This window comes from Myotis lucifugus, unplaced genomic scaffold, assembly GCF_000147115.1.
Source record: "Myotis lucifugus unplaced genomic scaffold, Myoluc2.0 scaffold_12, whole genome shotgun sequence".
Classification (NCBI taxonomy): domain Eukaryota; kingdom Metazoa; phylum Chordata; class Mammalia; order Chiroptera; family Vespertilionidae; genus Myotis; species Myotis lucifugus.
Window position 1 is genome coordinate 9,042,023 of NW_005871060.1, and position 20,020 is coordinate 9,062,042.

Here is a 20,020-nt window from a genome sequence, read left to right on the forward strand (position 1 = left end):
GGGAAAAATATGCACTAATACCAATAAGAAAATTTTAAGAGCATCCTCTTTTAAAATAGTTCTCCAAACACAATTTCAAGAATATAGGCCTTAGCTTCTCTGTGAAGCAGTCAAGGAGGGTTATTATTGTTATTTGGTTTGGTTTTGAAAAGAGTATATCTCAGAAAACACAATATATTTGCTTCTACAATGAGTTATGTTGTCCAAAAATTGTTATATTTTCTTATAGACTTTTTCATTGCTGTCACTTCAAATGTAGCTTCTCTATCAATTTATTAAGCAGGAATCTATTATCAGATTTTAATTCACTACTTTAAAGGTATTTTCAACATAAAACAAAGTACGAATCAGTGCCTTCCCAAATTTAAAAAAAATTCATCGTCAAGACGACAGTCAATGCTAATTTGTCATCTTTCTGTGCGTGCATTTTCTTTAAAAACTAGTTTATGTGAAGCAAAGGTTGTCTAGATGAAATTTTTTTCCAGGTGTTTTAAGTGCATTATAATAAAGTGAGCAATACAAGTGGATAATAGCCCTAACCAGTTTGGCTCAGTGGATAGAGCGTTGGCCTGCGGACTGAAAGGTCCCAGGTTCGATTACAGCCAAGGGCATGTACCTTGGTTGCGGGCACATCCCTAGTAGGAGGTGTGCAGGAGGCAGCTGATGGATGTTTCTCTCTCATCGATGTTTCTAACTCTCTATCCCTCTCCCTTCCTCTCTGTAAAGAATCAATAAAATATATTTTTAAAAAGTGGATAATAATCTCAGAGTGATTACCCCTAATAATAACGATTATTCCTGGTTGAATTTGCTCTGCAGAATGCATTAAATTAGGAAAAAAAATGAAGATACATTCCGTGGACCAAGGAGCAGAGCACATGCTGATTCTATCCTCAGATGGAAAACCATTTGAGTACAACTATAGCATAGAACATGAAAGGTAGGGAACTTTTTTTAATTAAAAAAATTATTTCAATTTTACTTAAAAGGCAATTATAATTTTTGTAGCAAAATTTTCCTTTATATGATCCTTGTCCCCTGCTTTATATAGTGGCATTTTAAGTAAACCATGAATTCTGAACTGACCATTGAATTCCATGAGTAAATTACGAACCAATTCATTTCACCTAGGGCACTTATCTTGTGTTGCTTTGACATTTAAAGGCAATGATTGGTTAGTCTGCCTAGTCCCAAATTGGACTTTCACATTCACTAATTCATAATAATCTTATAAATTAGATTTCTAGAGTAAAATCTAATAAATCTAGAATAGAAGTATTCAATCAAGGAAAAATACTTTATCATGGAATGATTTGTGATACTTTCTCTTAGTAGACCATAAGAATTAGAACTTATTTTCATCTTGTATTATTCCTGCATCATAAAATTATTTTATAAAAGTCTTAGAATCATCTTATTACAATTATATAATGCATATTATTTTCCTTTTAAACCACTTGTTAAAACATTTTTGTAATTGCATTTTTATAATTTAGATGTACTGAATGTGAAGCAGTAAATTATAAATTTTTTTCTTAAGCTTCAGTACTAATTAAATGCAGTTAATAATTCTAACATTGATGTTGTGACTTTCATTCATATAATGATTGGCATAAAATATATTTTCTTTCATCAGGCTTCAATGTTATAGTTTTTTTCAAGAAAAAACTATAATTCAGATCACATGTGGAGATTACCATTCCCTTGCACTCTCAAAAGGTACTTTTTTGGAATATTAATTGTTTTTTTAGAGGGATTAAATATGTGTATATATAGAACTAATAGAATGTGTATGCTTTATTTTGTAACAGGACAAAAATATGGTTTTGAATTGGATATGGTTCAGAACACTATTCTTACAGGAGATATAAAATGAGAGAATTCTTGGGCCTATAAAATCTTCAGATTTCCATAATTACAATTCCTACATTTTATTCTGTCAGAAGACAAAATTAAAACAATTTAGTAATGAGTTTGATGTCCTTTATTCAAGAGGAAAATGATCCATGAATTAGGGAGTAAAGTGCCTCACAAGCAATGGAGCCTCCTTCCAATGGATTCTGGGCAGGAGCAAGTTTCATAGAGCATTAGAAGATCAAACTTGGAAACAGGGTGTGATTGCCTGGGGTTGCAAATCTCACATTATTTAGAAAAATCAAGGAACGAGGAAATAGCTGGGTTGGCTTGATGTTTGGGGATTGGCTGAGTGGATATACTGTGTTTCTGGTCAAGGGGAGCATTTATAGAAACACAAAAATTTGATTGACATGGCATGCCAGGCAGGGCTGGCTCCATCTTGGGCCTAGAGATTTATTTCAACAGCTTCATGTTTTTCTTTTTCAAATATGAAACAATGAAAATATTCTGAATAGTCAAAATCATTCTGTCTGGAATCAGGACCAGCATGGGCCACCCTTTTCTAGAACCTTCTCCCTTTTTCTTAGTGCTCTTCCATCTCCCATGGTAGGAGCTCAGAATCTTTGGCTCTGCTTCTGTGGCCAGTGTGCAGCCCCTGATGTGTTTTAACATTACCTTTTGAATTAGGGATTCTCTCTAAGCTCTTTATTATTTCCTGTTTCTTATCAGACACCGAAATGAATTATTTCCTAAAGAAACTTGACCTGACCGTGGAGGAATAATTAAGACAGGAGAGTGATGGGAATTCAGAGTCAAACATTTTTTATTAATGTATAGGATAGACATACACACAAACTGAATGGAAGCTGGGAATCGAGGGAAGTAAATAATCAAGAATTTGATCTGTCCTGAAGGCCCTATGAAAGTTTGAGAGTATGAACTTGTATTGGAAAAAAATGGCCTGATTGTTTTTCTTCATCCATTCATGAAGAAACATGTAATTTTTAATATCCATCATGTTCAGGTTATGAAGACAAGCAGACACACTGCACTTTCAAGAACCCCAGGCTCTAGTGGTGTGGGGGGAAAGAGATGTTCAGGATTTATTACCGGTAAATCACATGTAAGAAAAAGGAAAGTTGAGGAAACAAGAAATAGAACTACATGCTCATCATTATATTCCTGGTGACGGAAAGGCCCATGATAATTAGGTTTGAAGGAAAGTCTTTGCCTCCAGATCTTGCACAGTATGTTGCTGGGATTTTCAGTAAGTGTTAATTCTCTGATATATTTTTTCAGACTCCATTAGATATTGTCAACTCCATTAGATAACATCTAATAACTTTTCTTGAAAAATATATTCAATTAATGAAAGAGGATGCTGGTTCTTTAAAGATACTGTGCTGCAACTTCCAATGTATTTTTAAGTTGTTTATTTAAGACTAGAGGCCAGGTGCACGAAATATGTGCGTGGGGGCGGGGGGGCGGGGAGAGGGAGGTCCCTCAGCCCAGCCTGTGCCCTCTCACAGTTCGGGAGCCCTCGGGGGATGTCTGAGCAGGCCTAAGCCATCAGTCGAACATCCTTAGCCCTGCTGCAGAGGAGGGAGAGGTTCCTGCCACCGCTGCTGTGCTCACCAGTCTTGAGCCTGGCTTCTGGCTGAGTGGCGCTCCCTTTTTGGGAGTGCACTGACCACCAGGGGGCAGCTCCTACGTTGAGTGGGATCATGTCGAAACGGCTCTCCGACATCCCCCAAGGGGTCCTGGATTGTGAGAGGGCGCAGGCCAGGCCAAGGGATCCTACCAGTGCACTATCACTGGGCTTGGGAGGGATGTGGGAGGTAGGCCAGCCAGGGAGGGAACGCAGTAGGGCTCCAGGGCATAACTTGCCCGTCTCGTTGAGTCCTGATTGGCTGGACCACAGCAGCAAGCTAACCTACCATTCAGATTGTCTGCCTTCTGGTGGTCAGTGCACAACAGAGCAAGTGGTTGAGTGGCCTTAGCATAGCATTAGCATATTTCAATTTGATTGGTTGAATGAACGAATGGACACTTAGCATATTAGGCTTTTATTATATAGGATCTTTAGGCTCATTAAGGGGGGGGAGAGAAAAGAATGGTTTTTATCGAGACGTACAATGTTTTTGTGTTTCACGGACTTATCCTGTGGGTTTTTAAAAATATTTTTAACTTAATTATAATATGTGCAGATAACTTCATTCTACTTGTCTTTGTTTGGGCTTCTGTAACAAAAATGCCACAAATTGGGTGGTTTCAACAACAGAAACCTCTCACAGTTCTTGAGGCTGGAAGTCCAGTTCAAGGTGCCAGCAGATTTGGTGCCTGATGAGGAGAGGGTAAGAGCTCTCGGGGGCTCTTTTATAAGGGCACTAATCCCATTCCTGAGCGCTCCACCTCATGATCTCATCTAATCCCCATCATTTTCCAAAGGCCCCACCCCCTAATATCACATGGAGGATTAGGATTTCAATATATGAATTTGGGGAGGGCTACAGTCAGTTCGTAACACTGCCAACTGTTACTGCTAAAAAGAAGATTCTTCTAGTTTTTCTGACTCAGACGTATGGGATCCGAGAAGTCCTGTTTGAATGTAAGAGACTGTGGTAGTATAATAGAGATTGCATAGGAATGCCGTAGGGTAATGTCTGCTGCATTGTAAACTCAATAAGACAGCATTTTCTTTGTTTGTGTCCAGGTGGTGAGCTTTTTGCCTGGGGACAGAACTTAGATGGCCAACTTGGACTTGGGAGAATACTTGACTCAACCCCCACACCACAGCTTGTGGAGCGCCTCTCAGGAGTCCCCTTGGCTCAGATTTCTGCAGGAAAAGCCCACAGCATGGCTTTATCCATGTCTGGAAACGTTTACTCGTGGGGAAGAAACGATTTTGGACAACTAGGCCTGGGCCACACTGACAGTATGGAAACACATTTTAAAACTCATATTATCAACAGACATATTGTTAGATGCGTGATGAAATTAACACAGATCTCCCTTTTAAAAATGGTTCAAGTCCTCGATTTTCTTGTCACTGTTCTTCCTGGTTCTCTCTCTGTCTTCAGGACAGAATCGGCTTAAAAGTCATGCCTAGTGTGGAAGTCCTTGCTATAATAGAGATACATGTCAGGGCCATGTGGGAAAGGGAAAGTGTATCAGACGGGATTGGAACACCTGGATTATGATTCCCACCTCACAGTTAACTAACTGCAGGGCCTTACCAGTCCCTTAGCCAGCTTTTCTCTAGGCCTTATTTTCATTTCCTGTAAAGGGATGAGCTTGGATGAAATGATCTTCAAACTCCATGTGCACTTACGTGTCTATTAACATAATTATATTATGACAAAAGGATACTAAAACTCTATCTTAGGAACTGATCCTAATCATATCCTAAAAACTATTCATTACATCTGTACATACATGAGTGTGTGCACTATAAAACACGCACAGTAATTTCCATTATTGAACTACCGCCACAAAGCAGATGGCAGAATTTCTTATTGACCCAAACACCTTGTTAGAGTTTTCAGGTGTAGCAGAATCCATTGATTTATCAACTCTGGTAATAGTCACATTATCTCCTGAGTTATTGGTCAAACACTGCATTTCTTCTTTATGTGGTCCTTTGCTAATTTCTCAGGAGAACCCATAAGTTAAAGTTAGAAAAATATTCAAAGGAGGCAAAGAAATAAAGGGCAATTAAACTGTTTTAGTTGAATCTCTAAGTGATTTGACAAGAAAATAATCGTGAAAAAGAGGAGAGATAGAGTGAGGCAAGGACAACGTAGTAGAGAACTGAAAAGAAAAAAATAATGTTTATTAAAAAGGATAATTCTCAATGGGAATTGAAAATACAGATATCCTGCAATTAAAGTTAATCGGGCCAGGTTAAAAAGACAATAGGCCTGGGAAGTGGCTTGATACGTTCACAGGTGAGTCCTTTGACCATTGCCTCATGCCCACCTTTAAGCCTAAATACACCAGCGTAGAGCCTTTCTGGTCAGAATGTGTTGGGAATTGTAGTCGGAGAGGAAGTAGCCCAGGTATGTTACCAGTAGCACAGAACTCTGGTGTGAAATTCAGCATTTCCTTTTGGTCACTTCAACTATTCTTTCCCTCGTACAGATGAAGATTGTCCTTCCCTTATTGAAGCACTGGACAACCAGAAAGTTGAATTCCTTGCTTGTGGTGGCTCTCACACTGCCTTGCTCACAAAGGTGTGTGTCCTTTGTCTCCTTGACTGTAATTTTGGAAGAACACTTTGCAGTGGGGAAAACACGAGAGTACCTGGGTGTGGGCAGTTAGTGTTTCCCAGGGAAGAAAGGTCATCATTTCCCACAAGCAGGACGTCTTCCTGGTAATTGTGGGTTTTGCTTTGACTGCTTTGCTTTGCTTTGCTTTGTTTTGTTAATACTCCCGGGAGGATATTTTTCCCATTGATTTTTAGAGAGAGTGGGAGGGAGGGAGGAGGAGAGAAAGGGAGAAACATCAATGGGAGGGCGACACATTGATTGGTTGCCCCAGTCAGGGTGGGGATTGATCCACGTACATGCCTTTAATCAGGAATCAAACTCAAGACCCTTCAGTGGGCGAGCTGAGACACTAACCATTTAGCCCACTGGCCAGGCCTGACAGTACTTTTTAATTATTCATTGACTAGAGGCCCGGTCCATGAAAATTCATGCACTGGGGGGGTCCCTCAGCCTGGCCTGCCCCCTCTCACAGTCCAGAAGCCCTCAGAGGAGGGAGGCAACCCAGTGAACAGGGGAAAACGATGCCCCCACCACACCTCTGCTGCTGCCAGTGCCGGCAACGCAAGCCTCGGCTGGCCCTGGGTAGCTTGGCAGCCGCTAGGCAAGGCTTCCCTGCACCTGGGGCTGGCCCTGGGCGGCTGGAGGGCTGAGGGGACGGGGGACTCCAGAAGCAGGCACTGGCGGGGCTGAGGGGACTGGGTGCTGCCATCTTTAAGGGTGTGGCAGTCAATTAGCATATTCCCTCCTTATTGGCTGTGGGCGTTGCCATCTTTGAAGATGGGACAGTCAATTAGCATATTCCCTCATTGGCTGTGGGCACTGCCATCTTTGCAATGGTGTGAGGGTCAAATAGCATATTCCCTCTATATTAGATAAGATCGTGCCTTTGCACCAATAAATACAACTTCTGTGTCTCATTTCTCTAGAATCTGATATGAACTTCTCTTTCCTTAGGATGGGCTCCTGTTTACTTTTGGTGCTGGAAAACATGGGCAGCTTGGTCACAATTCAACACAGAATGAGTTAAAACCCTGTTTGGTGGCTGAGCTCCTTGGGAAGAGAGTAACCCAGATAGCATGTGGAAGGTAAGTTGTAAAGTGTTGATGGAAGTTGATAAAATCACTACAATAAGTTCTGGTTGGTAGTTAAATAAAATGTCCATCAGTTTCATTGATTGAGATAAAAGTATTAAACATTTTTAAATGGAGATGCTTAATTTACATTATTAGATAATCATAATTTTTCTTTAGTATACATGTTTGTTTTCATTGATTTTTTAAAAATATACTTTTATTGATTTCAGAGAAAGGGAAAGGGAAAGGGATAGAAACATCAATAATGAGAGAGAGAGTCATTGATGGGCTGCCTCCTTCATGCCCCCTACTGGGGATTGAGCCCGCAACCTGGGCATGTGCCCCCGCACCGGAATCTAACCTGGGACCCTTGATCCATAGGACGACACTCTATCCACTGAGCCAAACCGGCTAGGACTGATTTTTTTTAATGAACAAATACATTCACCTTCTAAAGCCCCTTCAGTGAAATACCTTTGTAACTGTTCAAATGCACTTTGTCTTTACAAAAAAATGTCATCATTTATTTGGGAAAAATAGAAACAGACTCTTAGATAAAGAACAGACTAACAGCTGTCAGAGGGGAGAGGGGTTGCCAGGCTAGGTGAAAAAAGGTGAAGGAATTAAGCAAAAAACAAACAAAACCAAAAAACCTCATAGAGACAGACAACACTATGGTGATTATCAGAGGGAAAGGGGTTTGGGGGAGGTTAAGGGAGATAAATGGTGATGGAGACTTGACTTGGAGTGGCGAACATACAATACAATATACAATATAAGTACAAAGATGATGTATTATGGAATTGTACACCTGAAAACTACATAATTTTATTAACCAGTGCCACCACATAAATTCAATAGAAAAAGTAGATAAGCAAACATGAATCACAAAAGATTATTCATTGATAACCCCTCAGGGGCCATCATACTTAATCACCGTAATTCTCTCAGAGTGATCACAGTCAAGAAGAAGACAAAGTCATTTGTGCTTTTGAGTAAAATATTCTTTAGAAATTTGATTTTCACAGCTTTTTTTTTTTAAACAAAAGTAGAAAAACTTTCTCACACTCCTTGGTTTATTAATTATTTTCTTCCTTGAACCTCAATCAATCCACTTCTCATTAGTGGGATGTTGGGTCTTGGGGTTAAGAAGTATTTTAACCCAGATACTTGTATTATTTTCGTCACTAAACACAAGCAAATTCAGACTGTACTGAATATTGGGTTCATTTGTTTGTTTACTAAGCCTTTGCTATTAAAAAAACTGGTGTATGTACTTTTAGAAATAGACTCTATGACAGTGGTTCTCAACCTTCCTAATGCCACGACCCTTTAATACAGTTCCTCATGTTGTGGTGACCCCCAACCATAAAATTATTTTCGTTGCCACTTCATAACTAATTTTGCTACTGTTATGAATCGTAATGTAAATATCTGATATGCAAGATGTATTTTCATTGTTACAAATTGAACATAATTAAAGCATAGTGATTAATCACAAAAACAATATGTAATTATATATGTGTTTTCCGATGGTCTTAGGCGACCCCTGTGAAAGGGTTGTTCGTCCCCCAAAGGGTTCGCGACCCACAGGTTGAGAACCGCTGCTCTATGATCTTGGAGTAAAATTACATAAATGAATATTATGAAGGTAGGCCAGATTATTGGGGTGGCATAATTCTCTGCATTCACTAATGTCTGCATTATCCAAAGAAGCTATCACCACGTTGGGTTTTTCATAACACACATTCCTTAGTGTAGCAGGTGTTACAAGAAGAGTCGTCATGTTAGAGATGTAATGCAAACCAGGGCAGTACCCCTGTTAACACAGAAGAATTCTCTGGAAAGCCTCACAGAACTCACTGAAAGCTGTTATACTCATGGTCACATTGATTACAAGAGGAAAAACACAGATTATAACCAAAGGAAGAGATGCACAGGACAGCATCTAGGAGGGTCCAAATGAGGGGCTTCAAGCATCTGCTCCCCTCGACAGTGTTACCTCCTCCCTGCGTGATACATGGCCACGTGTAGAGTATTGCCAACCAGGGAAGCTCACCCAAATCCAGAGTTGCTACAGTAGGTCCTTGGGTTACATCCGAGATCCGTTCCTACGGCAAGACGAAACTCGATTTTCGCCGTAAGTCGGAACCCACCTACATAAGCACCTACATCACTCACATGGAGCACATACACAGCAGTAATGAAGTGAAACAGTAACAAAAATTTGAAAGATAACAATTCCTGACCTTGTGGTAAATAAATCATAAAAACATAAAGCACATATGTATAAACGTCGAAATGACGAACTTTTTTTTTTATAAATACTGTAAATGGGAGATGAGATGACAACGTAACCCCGAAACGGCGTATGTCGAGGACTGCCTGAATTGTGGTTTCATTGCTTAGTCGTGATTAATTGAATCATTGTCTAGGTCCGTGGTTCCCAGCGTGGGGCCCCACAGGGGGACAATTGATTTTTAAGGGGGGCAATTTGAGAATGAGTTACTAACAGTGAATTTTTTTCCATTTCTTATGGTTCTAGGGGCCTCATATATAGTATGTAAATATATATGGTGACATATTTATGCATTTCAGTTCTCTATTATATGTTTTTGAAACTTTATTTGCTATTTTTTCATATCACTTCATATTATTATTTTTTTAACAATTTCTTAGTGATTTCTTCCTCAGTACCTAAACTGTCCTTTTGTTCTTTTGTTTTTCTCAATGGATAATGCTATGTTCTTTAGAAGCTTGTTTAGACCAAGTTAATGTTAATGGCATAGACTTCCTGCATATGAACAGGAGTTCACTTTTTGAATAATAAGAATTATATGTCGGGGATGGGGGGAGAGGGGCATCAGGATTTTAGAGATGCTTTGGTGGGGCATGGTCAAGAAAAGGTTGGGAACCACTGATCTAGGTTGTTGAATTCAAACTCCAGTGTCTCCCTTCCTGTAGGTTTGCATTAGTGGTGGCCAGAGGGGCCCCCTGAGCCACCTGCGTAAACTATTAAGTCAGGGGCCTGCCATGAATAATAAAGACACACCTATTGTTTTGGGAGTTTTAAGAATTTAGGAGTTACCTCCCAGGCCCTGAGGACAAAGGTCAGACCTCTATTTGAGCAAAGCCAAATTCAATGTAGTGGGTGAGACCATTGAACAAAGTTGTAAGAAAATCAGGGTGATAAAGGTCTTTAGGAAATAGAGTGGGAACTCAGAGGATCCCCTAATTCCATTTTCTAGCTTGGGAGAGGAAGGGCTTAGAGGTGGCTTCCAAGAGGTGGTGACTCTCAAGACAAGGCTTAAAAAGGAGTCGAAGGCAAAGGGAGATGCTTGTTCCTGATGCAGGGAACACCACTTGCCAAGGTACAGATCATGGCCGTGAGTCATCTCAACCACACATGAATGATTTGGTTTCCAGGTAGCTAATGTCATGCCTTGGCAGTTGGTTAGCTAGTTTCACTCACTAGTAACCTAATTTTGACAGTTTCCTGCACTGCTGTGAACTCTCATTGTGGATAATTGAGAACTGACCATATATGTGTTTTTATTTAATAGGCGGCACACACTTGCCTATGTGTCTGATTTGGGGAAGGTCTTTTCTTTTGGTTCTGGAGAAGAAGGACAACTGGGAAACGGTGGAACACAGAATCAGCTGATACCACTTCCCATGAAATTGTCATCAAATGAAGAACTCAAGTTTGGTAAATTCTATAGGAGCACAGGATTTGGCGTAAATACTTTTGTCGAGAAACTGTATTGTGGCAAGAAAAGAAATGTATGACTGAAGGGAGTTTCTTTAAACATTGGTTTCATTGTTTGCTTACAAACCATTTAAAATATCCAGTCTAATTTATCAAGTCAAGTTAATCAGTTTTCTCTTACCTCTTCAGATTAAGATAAATGTGGACTTAAAATGATACAACCTAAAATAGACTCTGGATTCAGAAGCATATGCAGCCTCTGATTCCAGTTTGCAGGGGGCCTATTAATTTCACGGTGTTTGGTTTTCTTACCTGGTTAAGTAATCATGTAAAACCCTCAGAACGAGAGCAGCTGACATATGCGAGGTAACTGTGCTGAACACTTCGTATGTGTTATCTAATCTGTCCTTAAACAGCTCAGGGAGATGGGTACTCTCAGTCGCATTTTACTGGAGGTGCAGAGACAGAGAGTGAAGGGTTAGCCAGGGCTCATGGCCAGTAAGTGGTCCGGCTGGATTTGAACTGTGTCCTGTGCAGCCTCAGAGCCTGAGCTCTGAAACCCTCTACTCTAGAAGTACCTCGGAGCACTTTAGTTACCGTTCTGAAGGTTTAGTGGCGACCTAAAGTACCAGAATTCTCTCAGTTCTCCTGCGAAAATGGACCGTAGGGTTATTTCCTTAAGCAGCTCATATACTTGATTTCTTCTAACCACTTACATATACTTTTGAAATACTTATTTACATTCCTCACAGCCAATAGTCATTGGTCAAATCTTGAGTTGTAGAGTGTAGTTTTTAGTAATAGCCAAATTACATCAGGAGCAGTTAACTAATCAAGTATTTGACTGTGAAATATATATGTGCATTGACATTAATTCTGTACATTAAACTGATGCCACGTATCAACCTTGTGAGTCACCTGTTTGCCAACTAGACTTTAACCTGCAGTAGATATATATTTCTGCTTTATGGGTGGGAAATGTGCTGAGTCTTTGTCTATCACAAAGCTAAAAGGACTACGTTTTAAAAGAATCTGAAATTAAAATGAGTGTGCATGTTTGTACCAAATTTTAAACTCTTACTTTCTGTATATCCCTTTCAGAAAGCCATACCTCAGAAAATGAGTTAATAATAGTTGCTGGAGGAAATCAAAGCATTTTGCTCTGGATGAAAAAAGAGGTAAAAATAGATCTCTAGATGTTCTATAACTTGGTATTTTAAGCAAAACAGTTCCAGAATCCAAGTTTGGTGAATTCCAAAATCATCAGGTGACTAGGCTGACTTTTGGGGATTTGGTCAGACATTGATGCTTTATTGTCTAAACTACATAATATGTACCCACAAAGATCAGATTTGTCCCTTGTGAATATCGAATCAGAGAGATTTCCTTAGATTCTTCATATCTTTGGGGAGGTCCCTGCCAGTGGCATTTGGTCAGTGCCCTAGAGAGGCAGTGGTTGACTTTCTGATATAGTTCTGCCAGCCAGTACTAACACAGAGCTGAGGTTCATAGGCATATGCATAAGTCCTTGCCCTACTTCACCAAGGCAAATCAAGTTCCTCCTACTTCTACTCTCAGCCCTGTTAGGATTTGCCTTCCCCTCAGAGCTGTGTGATGATGTTCATTTTAATCCAATCACACCTGTGTAAAGTGCTAAGTGTTAGGGCACTCAGAGAAATTTACTTTGGGTCTAAATTTGTATTGAAATTGGCCATCAGGAAATGATTGATTACTCACTTTATCATTGCCCAGAGCTCTATTATTCGTATTTAAAAAGTCTGTTTTACCCCCCATCTTTAGAATATGCCTGTAAGTTGGATACCTATTCCTGTTGTGTCTAAATAATTGTATTTCTTTTCTTTTTGTGTGTTTACAGAATTCGTACGTTAATCTGAAAAGGAAAATTCCTACATTGAATGAAGGGACTGTGAAGAGATGGATTGCTGATGTGGGGACTAAGCAGTGGCAAAATACAAAAAGGTATACCCATGTGTCCGACTGTCTGCTTATGCAAGGCTTCTAAGCTGTGTCCCCCATTAGTTCTGCACAGTACAGAACTGTAAGATTTGTGGTCTACTAAGGGTCCACTAGCCAGAGATTCCCAGAGCTCATGTGTTTAAGAGGGCTGGTAAGTATAAAATTCATAAGGCAGACCAGCAGGGAGACCCAGGGTAGAGTTGATATTGCAGCTTGAGTCCCAAGGAAGTCTGGGGGCAGAATTTTCTTTTAAGGCCTTACATTAACCCTTTTCTCTTAAGGCCTTCAACTCATTGTATGAGGCTCACCCATATTATGGAGAAGTAGAGGCCCCGCGTGAATGAAATTGTTCTCGAGTAGCTTGCTTCCACTTGCCTCAGCTGGCCACCCCGCCCATCGCCACTTGTAGCTCGCTGCCCCTCCCCCTCCACCCCTGGTAGCCCTCTGCTGCTCATAGCTCTCCCCTGCTAGTAGCTCACACCCCGCCCCGCTCACCATGAGAGCCACTGCTCCTTTGGTCTTGACAGCTCTATGGTGTTAGGGCCATGGGCTTTTTATATATATAGATAATCTGCTTTACTCAAAGTCTGCTGACTTCAGTGTAATCTATTCTAATACTTTTACAGGAACATCTAGGTTTGTGTTTGACCAAAAATCTGGATACCGTTGCCTCGCCAATTATTATTATTATTATTATTATTATTATTGTTTTATTGTACTATTATTGAAACATACAATAATCATCACAACTAGCATGGAATCTCCATGAAGGCAGCTTTCTTTACTGCAGAACTGCTCTGGGTCCTTGACATGTTTGCGTCTATTTTGACTATCTGAGCAGGAAATACAGTCCACAGGTTCCCAACCCTATTTGACCTTAGAGCCACTTGTTTGTGGACCTCCTCATCACAGCTGAACAACTTCTACCATCTATAAAGACTATACTTATATTTACAAAAATTCTGTTTAGTGATTTTTTTAGGATGGCTTTCTAATTCTAGAAAATAGTTATTTAAAAAGTTACAAAGATGGAACTGAACATACTCCCCTGACCTCAATTTCTGGTAACTTTTTGGTTTACACGTCAGTGGAACAGAAATAAATAGGGCTAGGAAAAGTTGGGTGGGATGAGAGTGTTTAATTTGTCACAGAAAGTAATGACCCTATGTTGAGCCTTTTCCGCTTTCCCCGTGGCTTCTCTGAATACATACCCTTTGATTGCCCATGTTTGCCACTGAAAATTTGAGATTTAGCAAATGGAATCAACTTTTAGATACCCAAGGCAATAGCAAACACATTGGAGACAGAGGGAGAGGTTTGAAGCACAATTATAAGATGTTTTAATTATCACGTCTCATGTTATAAGAAGGCATATTCATGATTTGTTTTAACCACTGTCTTATTCCTAATATAGGGAAATCAGAGAGATATTTTCATCTCCTGCATGTCTGACTGGAAGTTTTGTAAGGGAAAGGTAATATATATAATAAATTTATAAAGTTCTGTTAAAAGTACTGTGTACAGATGGTGCCTATAGTTAATACTGTATGTTATGTTTGAAAGTTGCTAAGAGAGATCTTAAAAATTATAACAAAAAAATTGTAACTATGTGATGATGGATGTTAACTAAACTTATTATGGTGATCATTTTGTAATATATACCTATACTGAGTCATTATGTCATACACCTGAAACTAATACAATGTTATATGTTAATTATATCTCAATTTTAAAAATACTTTGAAAGATTATAAGGTACTGGTTTAAGTACTTTAATTAGCTATGTGTTTATCTCTTTAGAAATTATTTTTTTACAAAAGCAAATATATGATTGACATGGAAATGTCAAAAATACAGATACACAGCAACCAAAAAATGAAAATCATCCATAATCCACCATCTAAGAGTAACAGTTAGTGTGTATATTTTTCTATGTAAATATATTCTTTTACCAAAAAATGGGATTATATGTTGTTTTATACATTACTTTACACTTAATATATTTGTCTGTTTTTCACTTTGTTCAATTTCCATATTCATATTTTTATTACCTCATTTTAATGGCTGCATGGTATTCCTTGGGAAAGACATACCCTAACTTATTTTAAAACTTTCTTGGAAGATATTAAGATTTCTTTGAATTTTTAAATAGTATGAGGGAAAAACTTTATACTTCCTTTTCTATATATTTGTATAATTTTTATTTGAAAGAATCTTTCTATTTTCAGACACCAAATATATGTATTGTTTTACAAAGAATGTGTCTATTTTTAGACAGTGACTATATTCAGTTTACTACTCATGGCTTAAATACACATCATTATGGTTTATTAGAATACTAACAGTTTACTGCTCTGAACCCTCTTTTATTTGGTCCCCACTTTCCCTTCATGTAACTCAGGGAAATTGCCTTTTTTTGGCTTTTTTTTAAAATCCTCACCTGAGGATATTTTTCCCATTGATTTCTAGAGAGAGTGTAAGAAAGGGAGGAGGGAGAGAGAGAGAGAAAAAGAAACATCAACATGAGAGAGACACATCAATTGGTTGCCTTCCACACACACACCCTTACCGGGGCTGGGGAACCTGCAACCCAGGTACATGCCCTTGACTAAGGCCAACACTTTAACCACTGAGTCAGACTGGCCAGGGCTGTGGCTGTTTTTTAATAGAAAATAAATATTTGTTGATTATCCAATATCCGAGTTAAAGTTAGACTGCATATATTGTTAATTGAGCCTTGATATTTTTGACGTTTTAGAAATCATATGTTGTCAGATATATGTGTGTGTGTGTAAGAGGAACCAGAGTGAGACCCACCTGAGGGTCCTCACCTGAGGATATTTTTTCCATTTATTTTTCAGAGAGTAGAAGGGAGGGGGAGAGACAGAGAGAAGAAACATCGATGTGGAAGAGACACATTGATTGGTTGCCTCCTGCATGTGCCCCGACCAGGTGGGGATCAAACCTGCAACACAGGAAGTGCCTGTGGCCAGAATTAAACCTATGACCCTTCTGTCCTCAGCTGACATTCTAACCCCTGAGCAAACCAGTTAGGGCATCAGCTATGTTTTTAATTGTATTTGTGTTCAGCCAAATTATTACAGTTATTGTAAAGTTGAGGAAAATATAAAATTTTATTGAAATGAAAGCAAGTTTTGAAAAAAGCCTTTCATCTGATTTTGAATTGAACTTTTTCATTTATTTATCTCCTTTTAAAATTTTTCTTCCACAGAATAGCTGCAGACACCATGTTTACTCATTTGGACTTAACTAAAGCAAGAAACACCTTTAAGGAGTTAACCCAGAAAGACTGGATTACTAACATGGTGGTATTCTTCACATTGTTTGGGAAAGGGGAATCACTAAAATATTTTAATAAGAACTCAAAATTTCCGAAGAAATATTTTGTTTTGGGAGAATCTCTAAGACCTTGTTGTATATCCAGATTAAACTCTGATAATATATATAGAGGCACTCTCAGGTCATTAGGAAGATGATAAAAGGAATTGTTGAGATTGACACACTAGAATATTTTAAACATAAGTATAGAAATGAGAATAATTTTTCTGACATGAACATCCCCTTCACTGAGGTCTTTCTGGATTCTTCCTCTCTGTTTTGTTCCATTGCACTTCCTTTTTGTAGATTCTATAATATTTTTGTTCTTTTTGAGATTGTTGCTTCGGTGTTTCAGCGCTGTCAATACTGTCTTTAGGTTTCCCACTTGCAGATCATGCAAACATTCTTCCGTTATTGAATTAGCCTTCTTGATTCAGTCTTCATTAATTTCCCTGTACTGTTCTACTGGTTGATGTAGGGGTGGTACTTGCTACGTTCTCTCAATGTGTTTCTTTCTGGGTCTCACTCTGGTTCCTCTTTCTCTCTCCTTCACTTGTCTTTTTGCCTTCCTCTTCCTCTCCCCTGTTACCTTCTCACTCTACCTCCTCCTTTCTCTCTCCTTCCCCCTCAAACCCCCCTTTCATCTTTCTTCTGTTTCTATATCTCTCATTCTCTTTCCCTCTCAATCTTGCTCTCATCTTTCTCCCTTCCTCTCAGCTCCCTCACCTGCTCTGTTGCTGTCTGCAAAAAACAGCATCTGCATCTTAGCTTTCAAGTTCTTTCTCTCACACATTCCTGTATTGCAAGGGAAGGTGAAAGTTCAATTCTGTTAACTTTGACAGAACCATGGCCCAATTAGGGATCTGAGTTAAAATGCATCCCTAATGATGCCCCTTTATCAGGACTCTGCAGCACTTAATGGAAAGATCACACACAAAATAGAAGGCCATTTCTGCACCTGTGAAGAGAAGTCTAATTATATCTTGGTTGTGCCAGCACAGTATCATAAAGTGTAAGTGACATAATAGAGAGCAATCTCCCACTATTTCAAGTGGGCAATTGGGTCAGAAGACCTGTAATGTTTCTCTTTAGAGATTTCTGTGATAGAGAGTCACAGCCTTGGCATTTATTTATTTAGCAAACATCTGAATATTGCTTTGTGCAGGGCATTGCAATGAGGATTCCTGATAAACCATGAAAGAGCCATGCTCTGCCCTTAGAAGGTCATGGCTTAGCTTGGCACATAGACACGTTCATGGAGCTACTAATGGGAAGACTGGGTGTGTTTTACACGCCACTCTCTTCCCTAATGCCTAGCGTAGAACATAGTGGGTTTATAGTAAATATTTCGAGTGAATGAATTCAGTCATGACTAAGGCCCTGGATAGTCAGCTCTACTCACAGCACTCAAACAAAACAAGGTGCCCAGGGGAAGTAGGTGCCTACATGGGGAGGGCACTCCTGGAAGTGAGGGAAGTGTTCACAGAAACTTGGGGTATGAAACATGCAACTGGCTTGAGAGTATTGCAAAAGTTCGAGTGGGTTGGGAGGTTTGGGGATGTGGCTAGCGATGAGCAAAAAGGTAGGAAGGATGCATCTTGTTGAAACGTCATTAAATAGAGTTGTGTGTGGGGTCCACATGGCTGTGGGCCCTGTGGGCGAGGGCAAGGGATTCGAGGGTACGCCCCTTGCAACAAGAGTCCCAAGAGCAAAAGAGAGACAAGAGCAACAAGAGAGCGAACTCCTTTGATTAAGCAATTAAGTACCTCACATCTTCCTGCTCTTGCAGTGGCCACACCTACTCTGGCCAATGACCTGTTCCCAGGTATGACTGACAGACAAGTACCTTCCCTATTTCACCCAGACCTCACTGGGCATGTGTCTGTTCTCCCCCTGTCAGTCCATTCCCCCAGTGGGGACAAACCAGTGGCTTCCTGGGGAGGGTTAAACCACAGCTTCCTGGCAAAGCTGTACAAATGGCAAGTCGCTAACATTTGACCTTCTCTTTGCTCCTTTCCAGTTATTAATAACTGGGCTAAATTATAACAGTATCAGTAAAAGTCAATGTTTACTTGAGAAACAGAGCAATAGAGTTTCCTTACAGGAACAATTATGATTGCAGTTTTTGTTGGGAGTTGAGTGAGGGGGACCTGATTGAAGGAGGGGACAGTGTTCATTTTGTTGTTATATTTCAGATGCTGTATTAAGCGCTGGCTCTTACTTCCTCTTTGAGCACTTAAACATACAGTAGATGACAATGCTTTAATTTTCTTTCTTTCTTAATTGATTATAATTTCATTTAAAACATATTTTTATTAATATTTAGAGAGAGGAAGGGAGAGAGAGAAACATCAATCAGTCGCCTCCCACACATGCACCAAAAGGGGATCAAAGTCACAACTTCAGGTATGTGCCCTGACCAGGAATGGAATCTGCCACTTTTGGTGTACAGAATGACGCTCCAACCGACCAACCAGGGTAACAATATTTTTATTTTCAATATGAGAAAACCATTACTTGAGAAGTAAATAACCTCTATCGTGTTTGGGAAGCAGGATAATCCTGGACTAATTGTAAGAACACTGATGTAGTAGTAATAATAATAATAATAATAATATAGTACTTTACAGTTTATTGTTGCATATATCATCTTACTTAACCCTTACGTCATGTAGAGGCAGACACTATAGTTAAGAATATCTAAGATCTGCCCTAGCCGGTTTGGCTCAGTGGATAGAGTGTCGGTGTGCAGACTGAAGGGTCCCAGGTTCAATTCCAGTCCGGGACATGTACCTTGTTTGCGGGCACATCCCCAGTAGGGGGTGTGCAGTAGGCAGCTGATCGATGTTGCTCTCTCATCGATGTTTCTATCTCTCTATCCCGCTCCCTTCCTCTCTGTAAAAAATCAATAAAATATATTATTTTTAAAAAACAGTATCTAAGATCTATTAGATCGAATAAATAATGCTAGCTGTTGTCACAAACAACTTCTAAACTTCAGTGGCTTAATACAATGAAGATTTATTTTACACATCCTAGTTCCATGAGGATTAAAAATATGAGGCACCTGTATTTTTTCCCCTCTATCCATCTTAGTTTCATTGGGTGAGACCCTACAAAATTGAGAAAAGACAGGTTAATAGGTGAAAAACAAACCAAAGTTTATTCACATGTGCATCCTTCATATACACTCAGGGATGAGAAATTTGAAGGGGTGGTTAGAACTTGGGCTTATATAGCATCTTAGTAAAGTACAATCATTTTGTAGAGAAGTGACCAGACAAAGGAAAAGGACTTTGAGCTTCTAGAGGTGCCAAATTGTGGGAAGGCAAATATATGGGGAAATGAATGGTAGGAAAGGGCTAGTTAGTAAGATTTGTTTGTGTGGACTTTCTCAGTGCCAGCTCATCTCTGCTGTAAGGTGGTTATCCTCTTCCTGGTACAGGAAGTTGGGGATAAGAGGACACCTTCACAAAAGGAATTTATATTCAGTTTTCAGGTAAATAGAGGGGAAGCCAGAAAGCTTGTTCTAGTCTGTTTTTTCTTACTTGCCTTCAGCTCAAAATGATCCTCAAGCCTGGCCAGCATGGCTCAGTGGTTGAGTGTCGACCTATGAACCAGGAGGCCACAGTTCAATTCCAGTCCAGGGCACATGCCAGGCTGTGGGCTCAATCTCCAGTGGGGGGCATGCAGGAGGCAGCTGATCAATGATTCTCTCTCATCATTGATGTTCCTATATCTCGCTCCCTCTCCCTTCCTCCCTGAAATAAATTAAATATATATATTTAAAATGATCC

The 20,020-nt window shown here is 39.6% G+C and overlaps 1 protein-coding gene across 1 annotated transcript in view; it reads left to right on the forward strand.

The window, feature by feature from the left end:
- The first annotated feature begins 801 nt into the window (after nt 1-801).
- Nucleotides 802-20,020, forward strand: part of LOC102441480 (E3 ISG15--protein ligase HERC5-like) — a 50,141-nt gene continuing 30,922 nt past the window's right edge. Inside the window, exons 1-10 of the mRNA XM_023750403.1 lie at nt 802-940; nt 1,637-1,719; nt 4,571-4,792; nt 5,998-6,089; nt 7,080-7,210; nt 10,762-10,907; nt 12,009-12,085; nt 12,784-12,887; nt 14,299-14,358; nt 16,117-16,210. Coding sequence (XP_023606171.1) covers nt 843-940; nt 1,637-1,719; nt 4,571-4,792; nt 5,998-6,089; nt 7,080-7,210; nt 10,762-10,907; nt 12,009-12,085; nt 12,784-12,887; nt 14,299-14,358; nt 16,117-16,210 — 1,107 coding nt within the window. The 5' untranslated portion in view covers nt 802-842. The remainder of the gene's footprint in view (nt 941-1,636; nt 1,720-4,570; nt 4,793-5,997; nt 6,090-7,079; nt 7,211-10,761; nt 10,908-12,008; nt 12,086-12,783; nt 12,888-14,298; nt 14,359-16,116; nt 16,211-20,020) is intronic.